Source organism: Carassius carassius, chromosome 21 (genome assembly GCF_963082965.1).
Source record: "Carassius carassius chromosome 21, fCarCar2.1, whole genome shotgun sequence".
In the NCBI taxonomy this organism is placed as follows: domain Eukaryota; kingdom Metazoa; phylum Chordata; class Actinopteri; order Cypriniformes; family Cyprinidae; genus Carassius; species Carassius carassius.
Genome location: NC_081775.1, coordinates 18,766,488 through 18,788,079, shown reverse-complemented (window position 1 = coordinate 18,788,079; position 21,592 = coordinate 18,766,488). Strand labels below are relative to the sequence as shown.

General features: G+C 37.2%; 1 protein-coding gene across 2 annotated transcripts in view; it reads left to right on the top strand.

The window, feature by feature from the left end:
• celsr3 (cadherin, EGF LAG seven-pass G-type receptor 3) overlaps nucleotides 1–21,028 on the top strand; it is a 42,886-nt gene extending 21,858 nt beyond the window's left edge. Inside the window, exons 6-36 of one of the 2 annotated variants that reach the window (XM_059503596.1) lie at nucleotides 29–117; nucleotides 245–402; nucleotides 521–684; nucleotides 2,019–2,144; nucleotides 2,313–2,482; nucleotides 3,369–3,554; nucleotides 3,808–3,918; nucleotides 4,468–4,636; nucleotides 6,387–6,528; nucleotides 7,584–7,704; nucleotides 8,288–8,471; nucleotides 8,558–8,659; nucleotides 8,748–8,842; nucleotides 9,329–9,538; nucleotides 9,629–9,812; nucleotides 10,513–10,662; nucleotides 10,738–10,918; nucleotides 11,001–11,168; nucleotides 11,956–12,082; nucleotides 12,346–12,552; nucleotides 13,965–14,139; nucleotides 14,213–14,325; nucleotides 14,450–14,529; nucleotides 15,074–15,200; nucleotides 15,344–15,463; nucleotides 15,605–15,702; nucleotides 16,414–16,505; nucleotides 16,663–16,836; nucleotides 16,998–17,150; nucleotides 18,049–18,922; nucleotides 19,239–21,028. In XM_059503596.1, the coding sequence (XP_059359579.1) occupies nucleotides 29–117; nucleotides 245–402; nucleotides 521–684; nucleotides 2,019–2,144; nucleotides 2,313–2,482; nucleotides 3,369–3,554; nucleotides 3,808–3,918; nucleotides 4,468–4,636; nucleotides 6,387–6,528; nucleotides 7,584–7,704; nucleotides 8,288–8,471; nucleotides 8,558–8,659; nucleotides 8,748–8,842; nucleotides 9,329–9,538; nucleotides 9,629–9,812; nucleotides 10,513–10,662; nucleotides 10,738–10,918; nucleotides 11,001–11,168; nucleotides 11,956–12,082; nucleotides 12,346–12,552; nucleotides 13,965–14,139; nucleotides 14,213–14,325; nucleotides 14,450–14,529; nucleotides 15,074–15,200; nucleotides 15,344–15,463; nucleotides 15,605–15,702; nucleotides 16,414–16,505; nucleotides 16,663–16,836; nucleotides 16,998–17,150; nucleotides 18,049–18,922; nucleotides 19,239–19,266 (5,078 nt within the window). In that variant the 3' untranslated portion in view covers nucleotides 19,267–21,028. Of the gene's footprint in view, nucleotides 1–28; nucleotides 118–244; nucleotides 403–520; nucleotides 685–2,018; nucleotides 2,145–2,312; nucleotides 2,483–3,368; nucleotides 3,555–3,807; nucleotides 3,919–4,467; nucleotides 4,637–6,386; nucleotides 6,529–7,583; nucleotides 7,705–8,287; nucleotides 8,472–8,557; nucleotides 8,660–8,747; nucleotides 8,843–9,328; nucleotides 9,539–9,628; nucleotides 9,813–10,512; nucleotides 10,663–10,737; nucleotides 10,919–11,000; nucleotides 11,169–11,955; nucleotides 12,083–12,345; nucleotides 12,553–13,964; nucleotides 14,140–14,212; nucleotides 14,326–14,449; nucleotides 14,530–15,073; nucleotides 15,201–15,343; nucleotides 15,464–15,604; nucleotides 15,703–16,413; nucleotides 16,506–16,662; nucleotides 16,837–16,961; nucleotides 17,151–18,048; nucleotides 18,923–19,238 lie in introns of both variants that reach the window. The other variant, XM_059503595.1, reaches the window with a different exon arrangement.
• Nucleotides 21,029–21,592: the final 564 nt, after the last annotated feature.

Sequence of the window (21,592 nt, the reverse complement as noted above, 5' to 3'; positions counted from 1 at the left end):
TTCTGATCTCTGTGTGACCTTTGCACAGGTGAGTTGTCTACTCAGGTGAGTCCATACCTGCCTGGCGGAGTAAGTGATGGCAACTGGCACACCGTTCACATCCATTACTACAACAAGGTGATCAAGTCCTCTAAAGAAGCAGTTTGCATCCTAATTTGCTAACAGTTGTTTTCATGTATTCAGAATGTAGTCTTGTGCTTTGTGTTTGTGTACTTATGAGGAACTCATTTGTGCTTGTATCTAGCCAAAGCGCAGTGTAAGTGGTGACGTTCAGGGTCCGTCTGATGAGAAGGTCGCAGTCTTGAGCGTAGATGATTGTGACACAGCTGTTTCGCTGAGGTTTGGCATTCAGCTCGGCAACTACAGCTGTGCTGCCCAGGGAAGACAGACCAGTAGCAAAAAGTGAGCATCCACCACCTAATATCTGGACCTTTATATGTTCACGTATATGTGAAAAGTGTTGGTTTTGCTCAGGACAACAAATTTTGTCAGTCATTCCTTCTGTATTGTTTTCTCACAGGTCTCTGGATCTGACAGGCCCATTGTTTTTGGGTGGAGTTCCTAACCTGCCTGAGAACTTCCCGTTTACTACGAGAGAATTTATTGGCTGCATGAAAGACCTGCATATTGATAACAGACCAGTGGACATGGCGGGATTCATCGCTAATAATGGCACTTTACCTGGTGTGTGTGATTGTTTACAGTGTGATGATAGTCACGCCCTGAATTTGTGATTGACTCTGATGATTTTAACAAATACTGCCATTCAAAAGTTTGGAAGTCTGAAAGAAATTAATAAAAAATCATTAATCAAAAGTGACATGGAATGATCATTATGGAATGATGATCTTTCTAACTTCCCATCTATCCTAGAATAACAGTTTCCTCAAAAATATTAAGCAGAACAACTGTTTTAAACATTTATATTAAAAAAGAAGAAATATTTCATGAGCAGCAAATCAGCTTATTAGAATGATTTCTGAAGGATCATGTGGCACTAAAGAAAATTCAGCTTTGCCATTACAGGAATAAATTCTATTTTAAAATATGGTTGTGCTCGTAAATTTACATACCCTTGCAGATTATGCAAATATGTTAATAATTTTGACAAAACAAGAGAGTTCATGAACGTTGCATGTTATTTTTTATTTAGTACTGTCCTTAACATAACAGATGTTTATATATATTCCATAAGAAAAAATAAGAACTGAATTTACAATTCGTTCAAAAGTTTACATACCCTTGAACCTTAATACTGTGTAATTTCCTGGATGATCCACGCCGTTTTTTAGTTTTGTGATGTTGTTAATTAGTTGTGCATTGGTCCTGAGCAGTTCAACTGCCTGCAGTTCTTCAGAAAAGTCCCCCAGCTCCTGCACATTCTTTGGTTTTCCAGCATCTTCTGCATAGTTGAACCTTTTTCAAAAGTGACTGTATGATTTTGACATCCATATTTTCACATTGAGAACAACCTTTAGTACTGCTCTTCAGAGCAATTTTTGCATGTTTTTTTCCTTCTAGAGCATCAGTGAGCATTCGAACCTTCTGTAATAGTTGCACATGAGTCCCTAAGTTGTCCTCAGTGTGAAAAGATGGATCTCAAAATCATAGTGACTTTTGGAAAAGGTTTAAATATGCAGAAGATGCTGGAAAACCAAAGAATGTGAAGGAGCTGGGAGATTTTTCATGAGCTCTCTTATTTTGTTAAAATTATAAATGTATTTGCATATTCTCCAATATGTAAACTTATGAGCACAACTGTATATATATTTTAAATGGTTAAAATAGATCACAATTTTACCATTTTTACTGTATTTTTAATTACATAAATGGTGAGCGGAAGAGAGCATGGGAGTTTTTTAAAAAGTCTTACCGACTCCAAACTTTTAAATGGTAGTGCATTGTATACTAACTTTAATAGCATTTGTGGTTAATCTTGGCCTATTATTAGGGATTGTGATGTTTCTGTGATTGACTGCAGCAGTTATGAGTTAATGCCCTGCATGTGTCCGTATTAGGTTGCAGTGCCAAACTGCCTTTCTGTAAATCAAACCCGTGCCAGAATGGCGGCACATGTAGAGTGAGCTGGGAGACGTTTTCCTGTGACTGCCCTGTTGGATTTGGAGGGAAGGACTGCAGTTTAGGTGAAACCCACATAAAAATACAAAACTCATAAATTCATCAAATATTTCTCTGTTGATCTTTAAGTGAATATTAAATCAGAATGCCAGTATCAACCAAGAACTATTACTAAATGTTACTGTCATGATGACATCACTGATGACGGTATTATTGGAATGATTCTGTCACAGTGATGTCCCACCCCCATCGTTTCCTTGGAAACAGTGCACTGTGGTGGGACCTGAAGAATGATGTTACCATCACTACACCCTGGTACATGGGACTGGTGTTCCGAACCAGATCAAAAGAGGGGGTTCTCCTGCAGGCTCAAGCTGGACAGTACACCAACTTGATCTTTCAGGTACACACACTTACAAACACAATGAGTTACCCAGCAATACACACAGAAAGGAAAAGAAATCACTAGAAAAAAGTTCAGCCCTTTCATATTTGTAGTCTGTGTTTCATCTGATTACTAATAAAAATTAATTGAAATGGACATTTTGAATTATTTGACTTACTTTATTGTACTGATGTGTTTATTTGTTTGTTTGTTTATTTATTTATTTATTTTCTGGAAACAATGAGGTGAAATGTTTGGCCAGCAAAGCAAAATTAATTTAGATCATTTTTACATTTATGTTTACATTTACATAAGGTTTCAGTTTGATTAAATTTTATTTACATTTTAAAATAATGTCAGGATTTACTGATTTTTTAAAATGTTTTACTAGATAATCTAAATTGTGGGAAGAGGAAGTTATTTAATTTTTAAAATAATTTTAATTACTGTTGTTTCAGTAAATTTTTCATAACTATTTGATTTTTATTTAAATAAAACATGACATAAATTTTCATTAAAGCCAAGTAGAATCAAAGGATTGAAATCTCATAAATTATAAACCAAGTTTTTTTCTCCTGTGTAAAAGCTGTGCTGTTCTAATGCTCTCTGGCATTAAGGATAAACCTGAGGTTGTTGCCTTCATATATTCCAATAAATGTTTTAAATCATTAAGAGCCTGATGAAAGGAAAACATGATCTCTTTTGGAGTAGAATACAAACATTTTCACTAGAAGCACAGTGTAAAATAAATAAAACTAGCTTGAATTCCCATAGCACTTTGAAGTAGACAATACTGCGCTGAACTCCTGATGCTTAAATGATCAAGTTTAGCTTTCATATCCAATGCAAACATTGAGAAATGGTTAATAATTAAAAACTCTGGTGTGTATGTTTCTGATTCCAGGTGGTTTCGGGTCAGTTGGTGTTTTCTGTGGCACGGGGTTCGACTCGGCCGGTCAGGTTGAGACTGGATCAGGTTCAGGTGTGTGATGGACGCTGGCATGACCTACAGCTCGAGCTCCGCGATGTCAGGAGTGACAGAGAGACTCGATATATTGCTACAGTCCGACTGGACTTTGGACTGTATCAGGTACACACAAACACATAAGTGGTCCTCTAACCCCTATTATGTCGCTGACTAACTGTTATAATCTTTAATCTGGAATATTGGACTATCATATCCTAATCTTTCTGTATTAAACTACAAATCAGATACAGATCACTGGTTTAGTGATTAAAAACTGACTTTCATGCAGTATAACATAAACCGACTAATATACATATACCCTCACTTTCTCTCACATTTCTGTCTCTGCCTCTCTTCAAATCTCTCTCTATCACAGGGAACAGTTATTGTTGGGAATGAGATTAATGGTGTAAAGGTGAAGCACCTACATGTAGGTGGAGTTTTAGGGTCAGGAGAGGTGCAAAATGGGATACGTGGCTGCATTCAGGTGCGTCTTTGTAACTTTCAGTAATTTTTCGTGTTCTCTTTTTATAATAACCTGATATGATCTCAACTGTGCTCACCACACTTCTGCCTCTGCAGCCTTCTGTAATATATGAATTATTGGTAGTTTTGAATTCCTAATGGTGTCATTAGTTTTTAACAAGCAGACAATTAGTTAAATAATTAATGAGAACTTAGAGACCAGACATAATATAAAAGTTTCTTCAAAGGTGCAGTCAGCAAAGCATTTATCAACTAAATTCCCATTTATAGTGGTTTTTAGAATTTCCATTTAATTTATTAGAACAAATAGACATTTATTTTTATCAATAGTATTACAATGTTAATTTTAATATTATTAATTTTCTTTGTCAAAATATATTTTTTAATGTTTTAAAAAAAACTTCTGTGATGCTCAGCAAGGCTTTTAATCAAATTTATTTGATAAAATTTTATTTTAATTATTTTTATTTTTGGAATTGTGTTATTATTTGGGATGCATGTGTCATTAATTGGATGCATACTTATATCTGTGTACTGTATGTATCCTCAGGGGGTGCGTCTGGGGGTGCGTCCTGATTCCCCCTCATTGCCCCGCCCTTCTAGAACCATCAAGGTGGAGACTGGCTGTAATGTTGGCAACCCATGTAACTCCTCCCCTTGTCCCGCCCACAGCCAATGCACCGATGAATGGGATCGACACACCTGTGTTTGTGCACCAGGTAAGATGTGAATTATGATTGTTGGATACAAAATGTAAAGAATTCAAATGTTTCACATACATACAATGTGTCTTCATTTTATATTACAATTTGTATTATCAGCATAAGAATTTAAATGAAAAGTTGAACTGAAAATTTCACTATTACTGGCTATTATTTGGCTTTAATGACAACAGCACATGAGCTGCATGAACTACCTCGTGTTCTCCAGCATAATTTGAGAAAAATCCTAAGAGCAGCTTGTGCCTCAGTGGAAGAAGAACGTCTAACCATCAACACAAAGGAGTTCACATGATCAGTCACAAATTTCCTTTTTTTTGATTAGAATTAGAAGCACAAAACTGTACTTTCTTCCTTGTTTTTATTTTAAAATAGTCAGTATACTAAAGTTTTACTTATAAATTAGTTATTGAATCCCACATATATTTTTTCAGTTTTCAGTGTGGTGTCAGACGTCTGTACAGTCTATACTGTGTATTAATAATACATAGAGCATGTCAGTGGTTTCTGTTAACAGCCTGACAGTTTACCCACACAGAGTACATGATATACATTTAAAAGTGCTTGTGTTGGTAGGAGCTCCCATCACGTCTAAATGAAGATACAAACTCGTTCACTTCATTATCATGCCGTTAAAGTTGCATCAGCCCAGTGTTATTAATAGTGCTGTGCAGAAAGAGAAATCAAAGCCTTTCCTCATAAACACTGAATTAATTTCTCAGACCTCCTCCTGGTAGAGTAAACCCATAGACACAACATCCCCCCCCCCTCTCTCTCTCTCTCTCTCTCTCTCTGACACTCAACACACTCAACACACAAACAAACAAACACACACACACACACACACACACACACACACACACACACACACACACACACACACACACACACACACACACACACACACACACACACACAGAGAGAGTGCTAAGAGTGCCTACATTTAAAAACAGAAATATCTCTCTCCTTTTTGCTCTGTTGTTGGTTAGATTCCCATACATAATTTAACAGTTTTAATAAGTCTCAGTACTGCAGCATTCTAGTTGAATGTGTGCTGAATAAAGTTTCTTTTTCTGAGGACTTTATTGTAATCCTATAGTGACTTCTACAGCATTCAAAGCAGTGGAAGGCTTCATCAGAAGAGCATATGGTTGTATTGTTGCATTCCATTTCTGATTTTCTTCATTCATCTTAATAGGGTTTGCACACCCTTTTGAACAGTAGTTCAAATATCTCCCTGCTAACAGAGAGAGGGAGAGAGAGAGAGAGCGAGAGAAAGGGGGTTATTGTGTCTTTTGATCACTTGTCGTGCAGATGGAGGATTTTCTATATGACTCTGGTGAAGGAGAGATCAAGGCTATGCTGTTTTGTTGGTTGTTTTATGTAGCGAGTGAAATACTTTCAGTTCATTCAGTTCCTGTGTTTTATGCCTTAAATTCAATACATATCTATGTGAGGTGTGTGATGTTTTTCTCTTTTGAAGTGAATTTCATTGTTGATCACAGAAAACTTGATTTTTCATGACACTTTTAAAGTCTTTCGGGTTTACAAACAGCTCCCTGAACACTCCCTGCATCTGCCATTGGTCGCTCAAACAGATAGCCCCGCCCCAAACTCACATCATTGGTTGAGCCTACTCTGTGATAGCAGTCACAGTTATATTTTTCACTGAAATTAACCTAAGAATGGCTGAGAAAACACTTTAACATTGAAAAATATTGTGTTGTAACAGTACATTTTTCGTTTACAGGATTCTACGGTAAAAGCTGTATGGATGCATGTCAGCTGAACCCATGTGAAAATCAAGCAAAGTGCCACAGGAAGCCCAGCTCCTCGCATGGATATATTTGTGACTGTGAGGACAATCACTATGGACAGTACTGCCAACACAGGTATACATTAATACACACCACATGTATGCACACTTACATGAGCACAAATGAACACACACATAACTACTCAATCATTACATGTGCTGAAAATTGTATATATATATATATATATATATATATATATATATATATATATAGTAAATATTGTTTTTGTCCTGCTCAGTGGCAATGTCTAAACAGTTAAAAGAAGATACATTTATGAAAAATAGTATTTTTTTTCTTTTTCCTTTTTCTTTTTATTTCATATTTATATTTTTTCCAATATTTTCCCCATTGTTTTGATCAGAAATCTAACTAAATTTAGTCAGGTTTATACCACCTGACAAAAAAAATCTAGTCTGTTACAAAAATAATTAACTTCAAGTTATATTCTCAGAAAAAAAAGTGATTTTATCTTAAACAATTTTGCTTTTCAAAAAAAAAAAACAGTTATAAGGCTGTTTTGCTGGGAAGCAAGACAAAAATACAGGGAAGAAAAGGATTTTCACCGCATACCTTATCTGAATATTAGCCAAGTTACTTTTATTCGGACTATAATCTCTAATAAGTTGACAAGCAAAATGTACGAGCAAGATAATCAGTGAGAGATGGACAAAGACTTTATTGATGCATTCAGATTTACGGCTGAATTTGTGTGCATGTGTAAGAGTTTTCTATCACATTAATCCAGTGTTCAAAGCTTATCCGAAAGACTGGATGTGTATGGCGAATAAGTTTGTGTTCATGTTAATGATGCATTTGTTCCGCTTAGTCGCATGTATGCGTGTGTGCTTAAGGTTTGCTGGCTTTGAACGGATGAAAGTAGACTTAAGTTTACCGACAGACTGTGACTCATGCAACCCTAATTCAACCCCTACCTCAAACTCACACACGCTCAGCCAAATCCTTCACAACAGCGGCAATCTCATCTGCTCTCTTTTATCTGTTGGCTCCATCTCTCTCTCTCTGTGTGTCACGCTGTCTCGCTCTCCATGTCAGATCTGCCCTAGATACATAGGTATTTGATCAAATCTAACTGTGTGTGTGTGTGTGTGTGTGTGTGTGTGTGTTTGTAGGGTTGAGCAGCAATGTCCTCGTGGCTGGTGGGGCAGCCCGACATGTGGACCCTGCCACTGTGAAGCCAGTAAAGGCTTTGACACCGACTGCAATAAGACCACTGGCCACTGCCACTGCAAGGTACATGTATACTTTTATACTGTATGTTAAATGAGTAGGACATCACAAAAAAGAATTTAAATTAATAAAATCACAGATTCACATCAGACATGTGCACTTCCATTTAAAGGTTTGGGATTGGGATCTCTTATGCTCAGCAATGCTGCATTTATTTGATCAAAAACAGTATTACAATTACAATTATATGTATTCCAATTTAATTAGTTTTCTATTTTAATGATGACAAAGATGAATTTTCATCTGACATTACTCTGTATCTGGGAAGTGTTAATTGGTTTGTGTGTGTGTGTGTGTGTGTGTGTTTAAGTGTAATTAAGAGATTAGAGAAATGTGTTCCTCACTGTGGGGTGCTATAATAAAGCTTTACTCACCCTCACACTGAACATCAGGCTTTTGATTATCTGTATATTACTCTCCGATCTCAGATGAAAACATGAACACAAAATCTTATCAGGCTTTTGAAATATATGAAGGAATTTTGTTTATTATTCTAGCTATTCTGCTATAATCACTATGCTTTGTGATTTTTATCAGTTTGTGTTGTAAATGCATGTGTTAATATGGATGTTTCTGTGTGTGTCAGGAGTTTCATTACCGGCGGCGGGGCACTGATGTCTGCCTGCCATGTGATTGCTATCCAGTGGGCTCCTTCTCAAGGTCATGTGACCCCGAGAACGGCCAGTGCCAGTGCCGACCTGGAGTGATTGGCAGACAGTGTAACATGTGTGACAGTCCATTTGCTGAGGTCACACAAACAGGCTGTGAAGGTACAGTAAATACCCCTTCATCCAACCGTTAATCTTCCCATGTTCAATCCACAATTGTTAATCATTTCCTCACCCGCTTTTCTTAGTAATCTATGATGGCTGTCCGAAGACCATAACATCAGCAATCTGGTGGCCCAGAACAAAGTTCAACTTGCCTGCTGCTGTCCCCTGTCCCAAAGGATCAGTAGGTGAGTGAGTGAGTGAGTGAGTGTGTACATTCACATCTGTGTCTTTTTTGAAGTCCATCTAATGCATTCGTTCATCTCTTGTTCCAAGGAACTGCGATTCGGCACTGTGATGGAGAGAGAGGATGGCTCGACCCTGATCTGTACAACTGCACCTCTCCTCCTTTTGTGGAGCTGAACACAGCCGTGAGAAACTATTTACTATAACGAGGCCTATTGCACACATTTTTTGCAGAAACTATTTCTTGGTTCCTACACTGAAGATATTGCATGGATGAAATAAAAATTCTGTACAATTGGCAATATTTATTTTCCTGTTAAAGCTCTATAACATAGAATTGGTTGTAAGATAAATAACCAAGAAATAATATATTAACAAATAGATAATGCTTTTTATAGTGGATATGTATATATATAATATTATTAAAGTGCAATTTTAAAGTGAATTTTGGCATTTCAACATTAAAATGTGCTGTATAAAAAATGCATATTCATTTTGATTTCATTTTAGATCTTAATTATTATTATTATTTAATTTAATTTAATTTGAGTATGATGTGTTGTTACAGTTATGTAAATATAGCAGAAACGAGATCCAGAACTTTCACACATTGTTAGAGCTGCTTTTCTATATTACATAACCACTTTTTCAATGTGTGTGTTTGTGTGTAGCTGGAGGCTTTAGAAAGAAATGAGACAGAACTCAACACCGTCATTGAGAAAAAACTGGCCCATCAGCTTTGTGATGTCACAGAGGCAACAACCCGTCTCTATGGCAATGACCTTCAGATAGCCGAGCGGCTGCTGTCTCGCCTCTTGACCTTTGAGAGCCTCCAGTCAGGCTTCGGTTTGACAGCTACTCAGGATGCACATTTCAATGAGGTGTGTTTTACCTTAGGGAACTGATGAATAGCTGGAAATTTGGCAAGACTAGTTGATTAAGGTCTTGCTTTGGTCTGTCTCTCTCGGCAGAATGTGTTGCGGGGCTGTAGTGTTTTGTTTGGTCCGGGCAGCTCTGCGTTGTGGAGGGGCCAAAGTTCAGGTCATACTGGAGCGGCGGGATTGGCCGATCTGTTGGAGCAGTACGCCCGCATACTCGCCCAGAACATGAAACAGACCTACCTCAATCCTGTGGCACTCGTCGCCCCAAACATCGGTCAGCATTAATACAAAACAAACACATACTGTTTCAAATAAATGCTGTTCTTTATCAAAGAAAATACAGATCACAATAGGAAGTGTTACTCATGCAGCAAATAAGCATCAGCATTTTAGAATGATTTCTGCTGGGTTTTGAGGGAGTGAAAAGAGCAATGTTAGCCTCAAATGAACTTGACCGACCTCTGAAAATTTATTTCAGATAAATTGCTTTTCATTGTCTTTGATGCATTTCTGTTGATTGATTTATATTTTGTTCGTGAAAGATATTTAAATATCAATCCTCACTTTAATAGTTTTTTTTTATTTAATCATTAAATGATTTTTAATGATTTAATGTTTTTACTGTGATGGGCATAATAATTATATTAGTTCTAATATATTACTTGTATTTGATATATTTTTGTGTATTAGATTTTTTTATGTTTCTTAATAAAATAATGTGTGGCATTTTTAGTTCATTCAATCCGGTAAAAAAAAGCAGAGAGCGTCTTTGTCAGCTGATGGTGGGAAAAAGTAAATATTGGAAATAACCTGTCATGTGCAGTGTGAAGTGAAGTTGAGAAAGATCAATGTGAGACTGAGACCTGCAGTGCGCACCTCCAGCAGGATCAGCAAGAAAAACTGCAGCACTATAGAGAGCAGATCTATTAAAATATTCCTGTTGTTCACACAGTGTGCGTGTTTGTATTTTGCAGTCATGACTCTGGATCGCGTTGACAACCACACACACGTGCGGCGACGATTTCCACGGTATCACAGTACTCTGTTTCGAGGTCAAGCACTTTGGGACACTCACACACATGTTGTGCTGCCACCTACTACACTAGTGTCACAGCGCAACTTCTGTAAGTATCACATATGTACACTCTTTAAATCCATTTACAAAGCTTAAAAGCATTGAGCAATAAATCTGTGTTTAGTTTCAGCTCCATCTCCTGCTGGCCCTGTGAACCTGTTGGCCAATCAGACGCTAGAAGCAACAGCAGCGCGGCGTTCTTTGTCACTGCAAGAGTCGCCGGTCTCCATTGTCATCCTCTTTATTTATCGAAGCCTAGGGGCTGCACTTCCACCTAAATACCACACAGACCGTCGCGGCATCAGGTTAGAAAGAGATAAACAACACGCAGATAACTGTGATCTGTGAACGTGATTGTTTTCTAACAATGTGTGTGCATCTCTGCAGGTTACCCAGACACCCTGTGTTGAACTCGCCTGTAGTGAGCGTTTCTGTGTACAATAACCAGACATTTGTGGAGGGTTTTCTGGACACTCCGGTCCTGCTGGAGTTCCGTCTTCTGGAGACCAGCAACCGCAGCAAACCACTGTGTGTGCAGTGGAATCACAGCAGCCCGTAAGTCTTTGTTTGCTCAAATTCATGTCTCAAGGACAAACAAAAACACTATTAAAGGAATAGTTCACCTCAAAAATGAAAAATTTGTCAACATTTACTCACCCTTATGTCATTCCAAACCTGTGCAAGTTTCTTCCTTATCTTGAACACAAATGAAGGTTTCACTGTCAGTTGTTGGTCCCCACTGACTTTCATAGTAAGGTAAGAAATACTATGGAAGTCAATGGGGACCATCAATTGTTTGAGTATCAGCATTCTTCAAAATATGTTCTTTTATGTTCAACATAAAAAGAAACTTAAACAGGTTTGGAATGATATGAGGGTGAGTAAATGATGACAAAATTTTCATTTTTGTGTTAACTATCCCTTTAAAGCACCATCAGTTGACCAAACCATTACATTACACTGCTGGTCAAAAGTTTGGAATAATGACCATGATACATTAATAATAATTCATCTGTCATGGTTTCCAAGAAAATATTAAACTTAATTTTGCACTGAATCAGAATATTTAAATTAATTATGAAGGATCATAAAGACTGCTGTAATGACTGCCGGAAATTCAGCTTTGTCATTACAGGAATAAATTATATTTTGAAATATATTCAAATAGAAAACTGTTATTTTAAATTGTAAAAATATTTCACAATATTACTGTTTTATATTTGATCAAATCATGCAGCTTTGTTGAGTGTGTTTGACTTCTTTCAAAAACATAAAATAAATCTTACGTCTGTATTCTTCTTGTAAGGAATAAGCAGTAAATGCTGGAAATGTGTGTGTTCAGTGTATCAGCAGGAGGCTGCTGGACGGTGAGGGACTGTAGTGTGGTCTATAGGAACACGTCACATGTTCGCTGTCAGTGCCACAGACTGGGGACGTTTGGAGTCCTTATGGACAGCTCACAGAGAGAGGTGATGTGCATGCACACACACACATACACACACACACACACACACACACACACACACACACACAGAACAAAGAACCATCAAGGCCATCACTGAAAAGCTATTCTTTACAAGAAATATTCACATTTATCATCAATCTAATACTACATAGCAACAGGATGTTCCACAGTGACATCTCCTTCAGCACAAGCAGCGTTGCTGATATCGTTTCCCTTCTCTCTCTCTCTCTCTCTCTCTTTCTCTCTCTCTCTCTGTTTGCTAAGCAGCAGTTAGAGGGTGACCTGGAGACCCTCGCCATAGTAACGTACTCCTCACTCTCAGTTTCCATGGCGGCGTTGTTGCTAACAGTGGTGGTTTTATTGAGCCTGAGGGGACTGAAATCAAACACACGCAGCATTCATTCCAACATGGCTGCCGCTACGCTCCTCTCCCACCTCACATACCTGCTGGGCATCAACCAGACGGAACAACAGGTCAGAGAAGAGAGATGTCAGTGTGTGTCTGAATCTAAATCTGGGTTAGTGAGACAGACAAAGAACTTTTGGGTGGGCTCGGAGACAAAAACACTGTAAGAGACAAACACAATCTCTGTAGTTTCCTTTGTGCTGAACGTACATTGTTATTTGTAGATTGTCCAAAATATAATAAATAGGTACAGCACATCAATTTTTTTATAATAAATAAATCTGAATTAAATTGATCAAAAGAAACATTAAACTACATTTATAATTTTAAAGTTTTTTTTTTTTTTTAAATCAAATAAATGCTGTTCTTTTGAACTTTTCTATTTATTAAGAATCCTGAATGAAAATGTATCATGGTTTACAAAAAAAGATTAAGCGGCACAACTGTATATATATATATATATATATATAGTAAAAAATGTACAATATTAAATATTTTAAATTTAAATACTGTATGTAATGTTAAATATAATAATATTAAATTTAAACAGTAAATATTACACACACACAGAGATATATAAAGTACATTAAATTCATCATATGATCAGTTATTTTTCTTTGTTTTAGAACCTAATGCTTTGTTTATTTTCCATTTTGAATAAAAAAAAAGTCCCAGATTTTTAAAGTGTCAGACGTTTAGAGCCCACTTTATATTTTAAAGCTTTTATAAAAGCAAGTGTAACAGCAGGTATTAAAGATCATGAATAGTTCAGTTGAAAGCCAGCTGACTCTCAGGATAAAGCACTTGGCAGCTTGAATATGATTTGTCATTCAGAAACTGACATTTCAGCCATTAGTGCAATATGGTACAAAAGCCACTTATACTATGCTGTGAGCTGGGAACCAGATGTTATTACACACTTTTCTTGACAGACTGTCTTTGTATCTATCTCGTCCTCAGACAGACACTCACACATTAGTCCTCTTTCTAAGGGGGTTAACAACATTTTTAACAGACGTTATTCTCAGGAGTGCAAACCACTCACACTAAAAGCCTGTTACTGCTGAGTTCATTCAGTTCAACCGCTGTACTGGGGTGTGGGTGTGCATGTGATCGAGTATGTGTTCATTGATACTTCATCTTCTCTCTCGAACATTGACTTTGCTGGCGTGTATTGATTTTAGACCTTAGATTCTGTTTTTTTGGCCATGAACTGCAGATAGCATTCAGGAAGTGGTGTTAATGAGATCGCGAAATGGTTTAAGCTGGATTTGAACTCAAAACATCCAAGTGAGCACTAAATCTCAATAAGTCAGAACACATGTGCAAACAACAAAGCCACAGCATCTCCCACTTTTATCAGGCCAAGAACAAAATAGAAAGAAATATTCTTTTAATGTAGTTAAAGTAATGTATGCTGTTATTGTCTATTCTCTGGTCTAATTGGTTCATTCTGTCTAATTCTCTTTGATTGGTGCAGTTCCTGTGTACGGTGGTTGCGATTCTGCTCCATTACTTCTTTATGTCGGCATTTGCGTGGCTGTTTGTGGAAGCTCTTCATATTTACCGTATGCAAACAGAAGCGAGAAACATCAACTATGGAGCAATGAGATTCTACTATGCTACTGGCTGGGGAGTCCCTGCTATCATTACAGGTGTGTAAACACACACACACACACACGTGTACTTTCTGGCAGATATGCTCTGTGACATATATGTGTGTTGCAGGCTTGGCAGTTGGGTTGGATCCAGAGGGGTATGGCAACCCAGATTTCTGCTGGATCTCCATGTACGATAAGCTGATGTGGAGCTTTGCAGGACCAGTTAGCGTCGTCATCCTGGTATTTTGCCCCTCAGTTTGTGTTGTTTGCGCCATTTATGTGTTTTTGTAATTTTCTATCTGGGTGTGTGAACGTGAAGTACTGTAATTATTATCTAAACTGACAAATCTCTCTCTGTTTACAGATGAATAGTGGGATGTTTTCAATGGTTCTGCGTATGACATGTAACCCCACTCAGAAGGAGATAAAGAAGTTGCCTGTGATGTGAGTACAACATGCATGTGTTCAGGAACAAATCAATTTGTAAAGTGGGAGGGGAAACTTATAAATTTATCATCATGAACATTATTTAGGTGACCCCAAAAAAAGAAAATTCTGTCATCATTTACTCACCTTCGAATTGTTCCAAACCTCTATGAATTTCTTTCTAATGCCAAAAAAAAAAGATGTTTTAAAACAAAGTGAGCATTTTCTCTTTACACCCCAATGAAAAATTATATTATATTATATTATATTATATTATATTATATTATATTATATTATATTATATTATATTATATTATATTATATTATATTATATTATATTATATTATATTATATTATATTATATTATATTAATTATATTATATTATATTATATTACAAAGAAGTTATACCTTCCCTGCATCTGTTTCTAGTGTCAAATTGTGTCAAATTTTCAGCACAGAATTTATGATTTTTTGCTCCTTTATTCTACATTAATTCCTTTTATTCTATTTCTCTCTCTCTCTCTCTCTCTCTCTCTCTCTCTCTATCTCTCTATCTCTCAGTTCTACTATCCGCAGTGCCTTCCTCCTGTTATTATTGAGTACATGTGTTTGGTTGTTTGGTCTTATGGCTGTTAATAACAGTGTCCTGGCGTTCCACTACCTGTTCATTGTCCTTTGTTGCATACAGGTAAGTGTGCACTGGGTTTATTTTGAGTTTGTTTGTGTGCTTGAGTTTGTCATTGTCATTTTTTGCATTTTTACCCTGCACACTTTGATAATTGTGTTCTACATAATGTAGTGTCATATTATTCTCCTACTCACGTGTCTCAGGGATTGGCTGTACTGTTGGTTTTTACTATCCTGAACTCTGAGGTGCAGGAGGCCTGGAAACTGGCCTGTCTGGGCAAGAAAAGCCCCAGTGAAGAACCTCCCAGACCTCCGCAGATTACAGTTAGTGAACACAGACGTACATATTATCATATGACCCTGACACATGCACAGGTTTACACACACATCTTTAACACAAACCCGTATTTGACCTCATGGAGTGGAAATAAGCATGTGGATTTGTAACCTGCTGTATGTGTGCAGGGCCAAAATCCATACAACAGCGCCTCCCTGCTGGAGCAGAGCGGATTACACCGGATCACACTCGGAGCTTCAACCATCTCATCCGTCAGCAGTGCCAGGTCTGCCAACACATCAGTTTCAGATTCACAATTCTTACAATTATGTATACCTAAAAATAAGCATATTTGTAAAATAAATTAGGTATAATATGCATAGGAAAAATAAGGGATACATTTTAAAATAAGGTGTAATGAACCAACAATGAACTACGTATTTTACTGTATTTTTTTCTATGCTATGTTATTATTAAAATATATTAATTGTAAATAAATGTTATAAATATGTTCATTCATAAAGAATTGTGCCATTTAAATTTATGTAAAGTATTATAGCTGTATTATACTATGACACACTTCACTCAAAATTTTATGCTTATAATATACACTACTGTTTTGGGTTAGTGAGATTTGTTTATTTATACTTTTTTTATTCATTTTTTTATTCATTTATACTATTATATTATTTAAATTGATCAAAAGTAACAGTAAAGACTTCCGCTAGAAATCTGTTTCAAATAAATGGTTCCACCAAGGATTCCACCAGAGACCACATACTTTTGAGCATTGTATTTTGTAATAAAACAAATGCAAAATACGAGATAAACAACTGTAGACTGTATATCACTTTCTTATTTTCATATTGTACATACACTATTTGTAAACTGAACTGTGAAAATGTGTAAAAATTTGTAGGCAATTTTGTTGACTACCTACTGTATGTATCCATATGTAGCAAACTGAAAGCCTGAAAGTTGACGTATATGTTTTTAGGGAGAATCTCTTGGCACGGCAGACTCTAGAACACACTCTTGGTCACACGGGGGCCACTGACCTGGACGTGGCAATGTTTCACCGCAACGGAGGTACACTAACACACAATAACCTGCGTGCATGTAGGCTATGTATTCCCACTTACACACACTCCTTAACTGCTCTCTGGTCATTCTTTACTTGTTAATGACTATGTCACGTCAGAATTAGTGTCATTTAGTTTACCTATTCATTCTGACCGTCTGTCAGGTGAGGACTCAGACTCAGATTCTGATCTCTCACTGGAAGAGGAGCGGAGTCTGTCCATCCCATCATCAGAGAGCGAGGACAATGTGCGCCTGCGTGGACGCATCCAGCGGCGCTTCAAACGGACTGGTCACAGCGAACGTCTACTCACAGAGCCCACACACAATGGTGGAAAAGGTACCAGAATTATTGTAGCAGTTGTCTATGTCACTGTTATTGAAACCAGAGGAGTGCAGAAAGTTAGTTTCATTCTTAGTTTTGTGATACCAAACTGTTAGTGTATGGAATTGTTTATGTGTCAGATCTGGTGGGCAATGACCTGCTCTCCTATTGGCCAGCACTGGAAGGCTGCGAGGCACACTCACTGCAGAAATGGGGCTCAGAGCGCCGCCTAGGGGGCGACTTCAGCAAGGACGCAGCTAATAACAACCAGACAGACGCAGCGCTGACCAGCGGAGATGAGAACGGACTCACACACAGACACCGCAAGGGTGAGGCACACATTCATTCAAAATGTTATCCAATATTGGCCAATAATTGTGCATGTTTATTCCTTCTGTTTTTGCATTTAGATGCTGTCATCTAATGCTCACATAATCTGTAAAAACTAATTAAACAATACTACACTATATCGGCTATTGGCTGATATCTGGGTTATTATTGATATTATTATAGTTAACTAAAACTACATTTATAGCAAGTGATGAAAAAAAACATAAACTTAACTGAAAAAAAATATTTAAAAACATTACACTAATTTTTCAGCTAGTTTCCTACGCAACATTTATAATTTTCATTAGTATAACTCAATGTATTAAAATGACTAAAACTGCTATAAATATTAATAAAACTATTAATATTAATAATAAATAAATACACAGAAATACATAACTCCAGTAACTAAAACTTTAAAATTATAATAAAAACAGGAAATATAAAAATAAAACCAATTTAAAATATTAATAAAAGTTATAACGCTATCTCGATGATACTAAAATAACACTGGCCAATATTAAATATTTATTACTTAATAATTTATCGACTTATTTCCCTTATTTTTAGATTACTTTTCCATCATCTAACACTTACTTAAAGTTAGTATTTCAAATTTTATGACACCTTTAAAACTTTTAGTTTTAAATGTAAGTGTATTTTTAATTGATTTAGAAATATTTGTAATTTCATAAAATGTTTATTGGAAAATATTTTTTAAATAAAATATTAATAAAATGGTGTAAATTATATAAATTCTGTCTTAATTCATAATTTTTTGGTTAACTTATTTACATCAAAATAGCTGTTGGCTTATTGCTATTTTCATGTAATGACATAATTTTAATATCGATGCATAGAAAGCCGTACTAAACCCCTCTACATCCAATTTCCCAGGAATCCTGAAGAATCGTCTGGGATGCCCTCCTGCTCTGCAGGGCCTGTCTGCTGTGGGTCGCGCTCCCAGTGAGATGTCTTGGTACAGGACCTCAACATTGGGTCACAGAGGTGTCCCAGCTGCCTCCTACGGTCGTATGTACTCTGGCACTGGCTCACTGTCCCAACCTGCTTCCCGATACTCTTCCCGTGAACATTTGGATTCGCTTGCACGACGCCAGCGTTCTCGGGACAACCTCGACCTGTTGCCGAGACGACGCGAGCTTGATTTCGAACACCTGGGTGGGTCCAGAGAGAGGCTGGGTCCCATTCAGAGTATCCATGCCTCCAGAGAGGATCTGGTGGGCAGGGGTGGCATGGTGGGTTTAATGGGGGCAGAGGGTTCATTAAGCAGTTCCAGAACGCAGCTTAACACTCTAACAAGGCAACATGCCTCTCGGGAGCACCTCGGAGGGGCTCTTATGAGCAGTCGGTCCCGGGAGCAGTTGGAATCTAACGGCGGAGCGCAGCCCTGCAGGGAGTGGCTGAGAACCCTGCCGCCCCGACAGCTCTCACACCCTGAGCCACACCCACCCTCCTCACCCCCTCCACCAATCACAGAGGAACCCCAGGAAACCCTGCCCTCTCACCGCGGTCGCCTAGACTCCGCCCCCCCATGTAGGTACCCGCCATCTACAGCTGCACCTGGAGCTCCATCCAGTCGCCCGCCCTCTAGTGAACACCTGGATATCCTCTCCTCCATACTCGCCTCCTTCAGCTCCTCTGTCTTAACCCCGCCCCCTAACCCTGTCTCTGCCTTGGCAGGCCCCTCCCCTTCCCCGCCTCCTCTTTCTGCAGCCTCTCAGAGCATCTCTGAAGTGTCACCTGACTCTGAGTAAGTCCAACACCTGTTTTGTCTCCTTTTGAATTCCTCATTTGTTTCATGGTCATCCTTGGTCCAGTTCGGTTACAAAATGTCAAAGCTGCCCTTTTCCATACAGAAAAATGCATGGTGATTTACTTTGTAGCGCTCTAATTTATTATTATTTTTTTTTCATTTACAAGTGAAAAACATGAAAATTTCTATTAAAAATAATAAATGATTTTGGCCACCAAGATATAAATATGTAATACAAATAGCACTAAATTATGTACAGGATGACATTATTGACAATTTTCCTCTTCCTTCTTTTTCTTTTTTCTCTTTGTAGAGTTAACAGAAGTGATGGACAATCTTGATGATTCCTTCGCAGTCCCATGATGCACCTCTGCAGATGGGTTTAAAGAATCACAGAACATAGCCAACCGAAGCGTTCAGGACTCCTACTTCACCCTGGGAAAAGAATAGGACATGAGAGTGAAGTCGTTCATCAAGGGCTTGAAATATCACCCTCCTGAAAACAGGCAGGAAATCAAACCAGAGGTGATGGTTTCTATGATTTTCAATGAATCCAAACTACAAACCTCAGATTTCAGACCAACAGCTGAGAGGACTGGTTAGAGACAAAGAGATAGAGGAGAAAACTATACAGAACATTTTTATACTTTTTGTATCTTTTTCATCAAAGATCAAAGAAGAAAAATCTCTAGTGATGTTTTTGAAGATTGTGTGGATATGTTTAAGTGGGTAGGATCGAAATAAACATTTTCAAACCCATTCCAGGCCAAAACAGTCCCAAACATTCCCAGTCTTTCCACTCCGATATGTGTTTATGCAACAAGCCACGCCCACTGATAGACCGGAGGGAGTCTATGAAGAAAAGGATTGGTCCGTGGAAATGCAGAACTTATTAGCCCAAACATGAGATTGGTTGGAAACTCCAGAGACCGTGATTGTAATTATTAAGAATTATGAAACAGAAGATATGTTTGGACCGTAATTATTGTCAGTCAATGGATTGTTTTCAGACAGGTGACTTGATTGGAAGATTTTAGCTTAATCTAAATACATTTCTTCAACAAACCCCAACATACTCATGCTTGTATTAAATGCCTATCCAGTTTCTGGAATATTTTTGGCCAAACAGCTCTGAAATAATATTGAAGCATATGTTGAGGTTTATTGCAGCTGTGTGAAGAGACCTTTTAATCATTCATGTAACTAGCCTAAAAGACTTCGTAGCATAATTAATGCCTCTTTCATATCCAGGAGTATCACAATTCAAACATGGCTTAAGGAAATATTACTCAAAGATCCCAAATCAGCTATTCAGGAGAAGATATTAAACCTATCTTTGATTTCTTTTCTAACAAAGAGATCATATCTAAATATCAGCCATTATTGTCTCTGTGGAGTATTGAACAATCCTAGTGCTTCAGAGGAAGGAAGATTTTAAAATGAGCTAAATACAACCATTAAGTTTCAAAATATCAAGCTCCTGTTTAAAAGGGAAAACATGCTTCATCATATGACTTTATCTTTTTAGTCATTTGCAGTATTATCGTGAGTTTTGCCAAAAAGAGTGCCCTATATCATCCCTTTTATACCTCTTACTTGTCATAAAGTGCTCCAGTACTTTTTCTATTCATGTTATTTTATTTATGCATAACTTTATCTTGTACAGACATTAAATTAATTTATTTTATTTATTAATATTTATTGAAATTCATTTCTCTACCATAATCGTTGCTGGAGTGTTTATAAAGAAGTGCGTATGGTAGTTTTGTTTTTTTATAAGAGTGAGATTTCATCTGTTTCAAATGTTTTATGTGTGAAAACTTTTGTACATGTATCGTCTGATATATGTCCCCCCTTCTCTTCTGTTCACAATGCATTCTGGGAAATGTCCTCTGTCCATCAGAGAGAGAGAGAGAGAGAGCGCGGTAGAAGACAATGATTGGGTGGGAGAGAGAAAAGGGGAATGTATAATGGCTCAACGTGTTTAATGTGGGACATGTTGTATCACTTTTACTTATGGGGTTTTTCAGAAAAAAAATCTGCTATCAATGGGAGATGAAAGTGAGACCCGTTGGGGCATCAATAAAAGAGATATTGCTACCACGCTTCTGTATGTCTTTTTATATTCAAGACAAACACTTCTATGGTTAAAAAAGTAACTTGTTTATCACATTACACATTTTTCTGAATTTCAGGTAAATGAAATTACATCTAAATTTAAATTTTACATCTGCTTTTACAGTGGAAGGTTCTCACTAGTTTAATTCAGTCTAACATTCTTTTTCACTGGTTAACACACTACATTTCCAGTCTACTGTTGTAACATTCCTTAAAAGACAGTTCATCTAAAATGAAAGTACTGTTTACTCACCCTCATGCTTTTCCAAACCTGTATGACTTTATTTCATACAACATGGAACCAAAGTTTGGAACATAATGAGGGAAAGAAAATTATGAAAGAATTTCCATTTGATACCTTTACGATTTTCATATTTTGAAAAAAAAAAACGAGGTGCTCTGTTCCCAAACACTATATACTAAGACAAGTAAATCAACAACACTGAACTAATTTCAAGCTCTCGTCACTTTAAGAGAAGCGCTTATTTACCTGAAAAAACCTGCATAGTATAAAAGAGCTACAGTGAACTGAATCTATAGGTTGGTCCT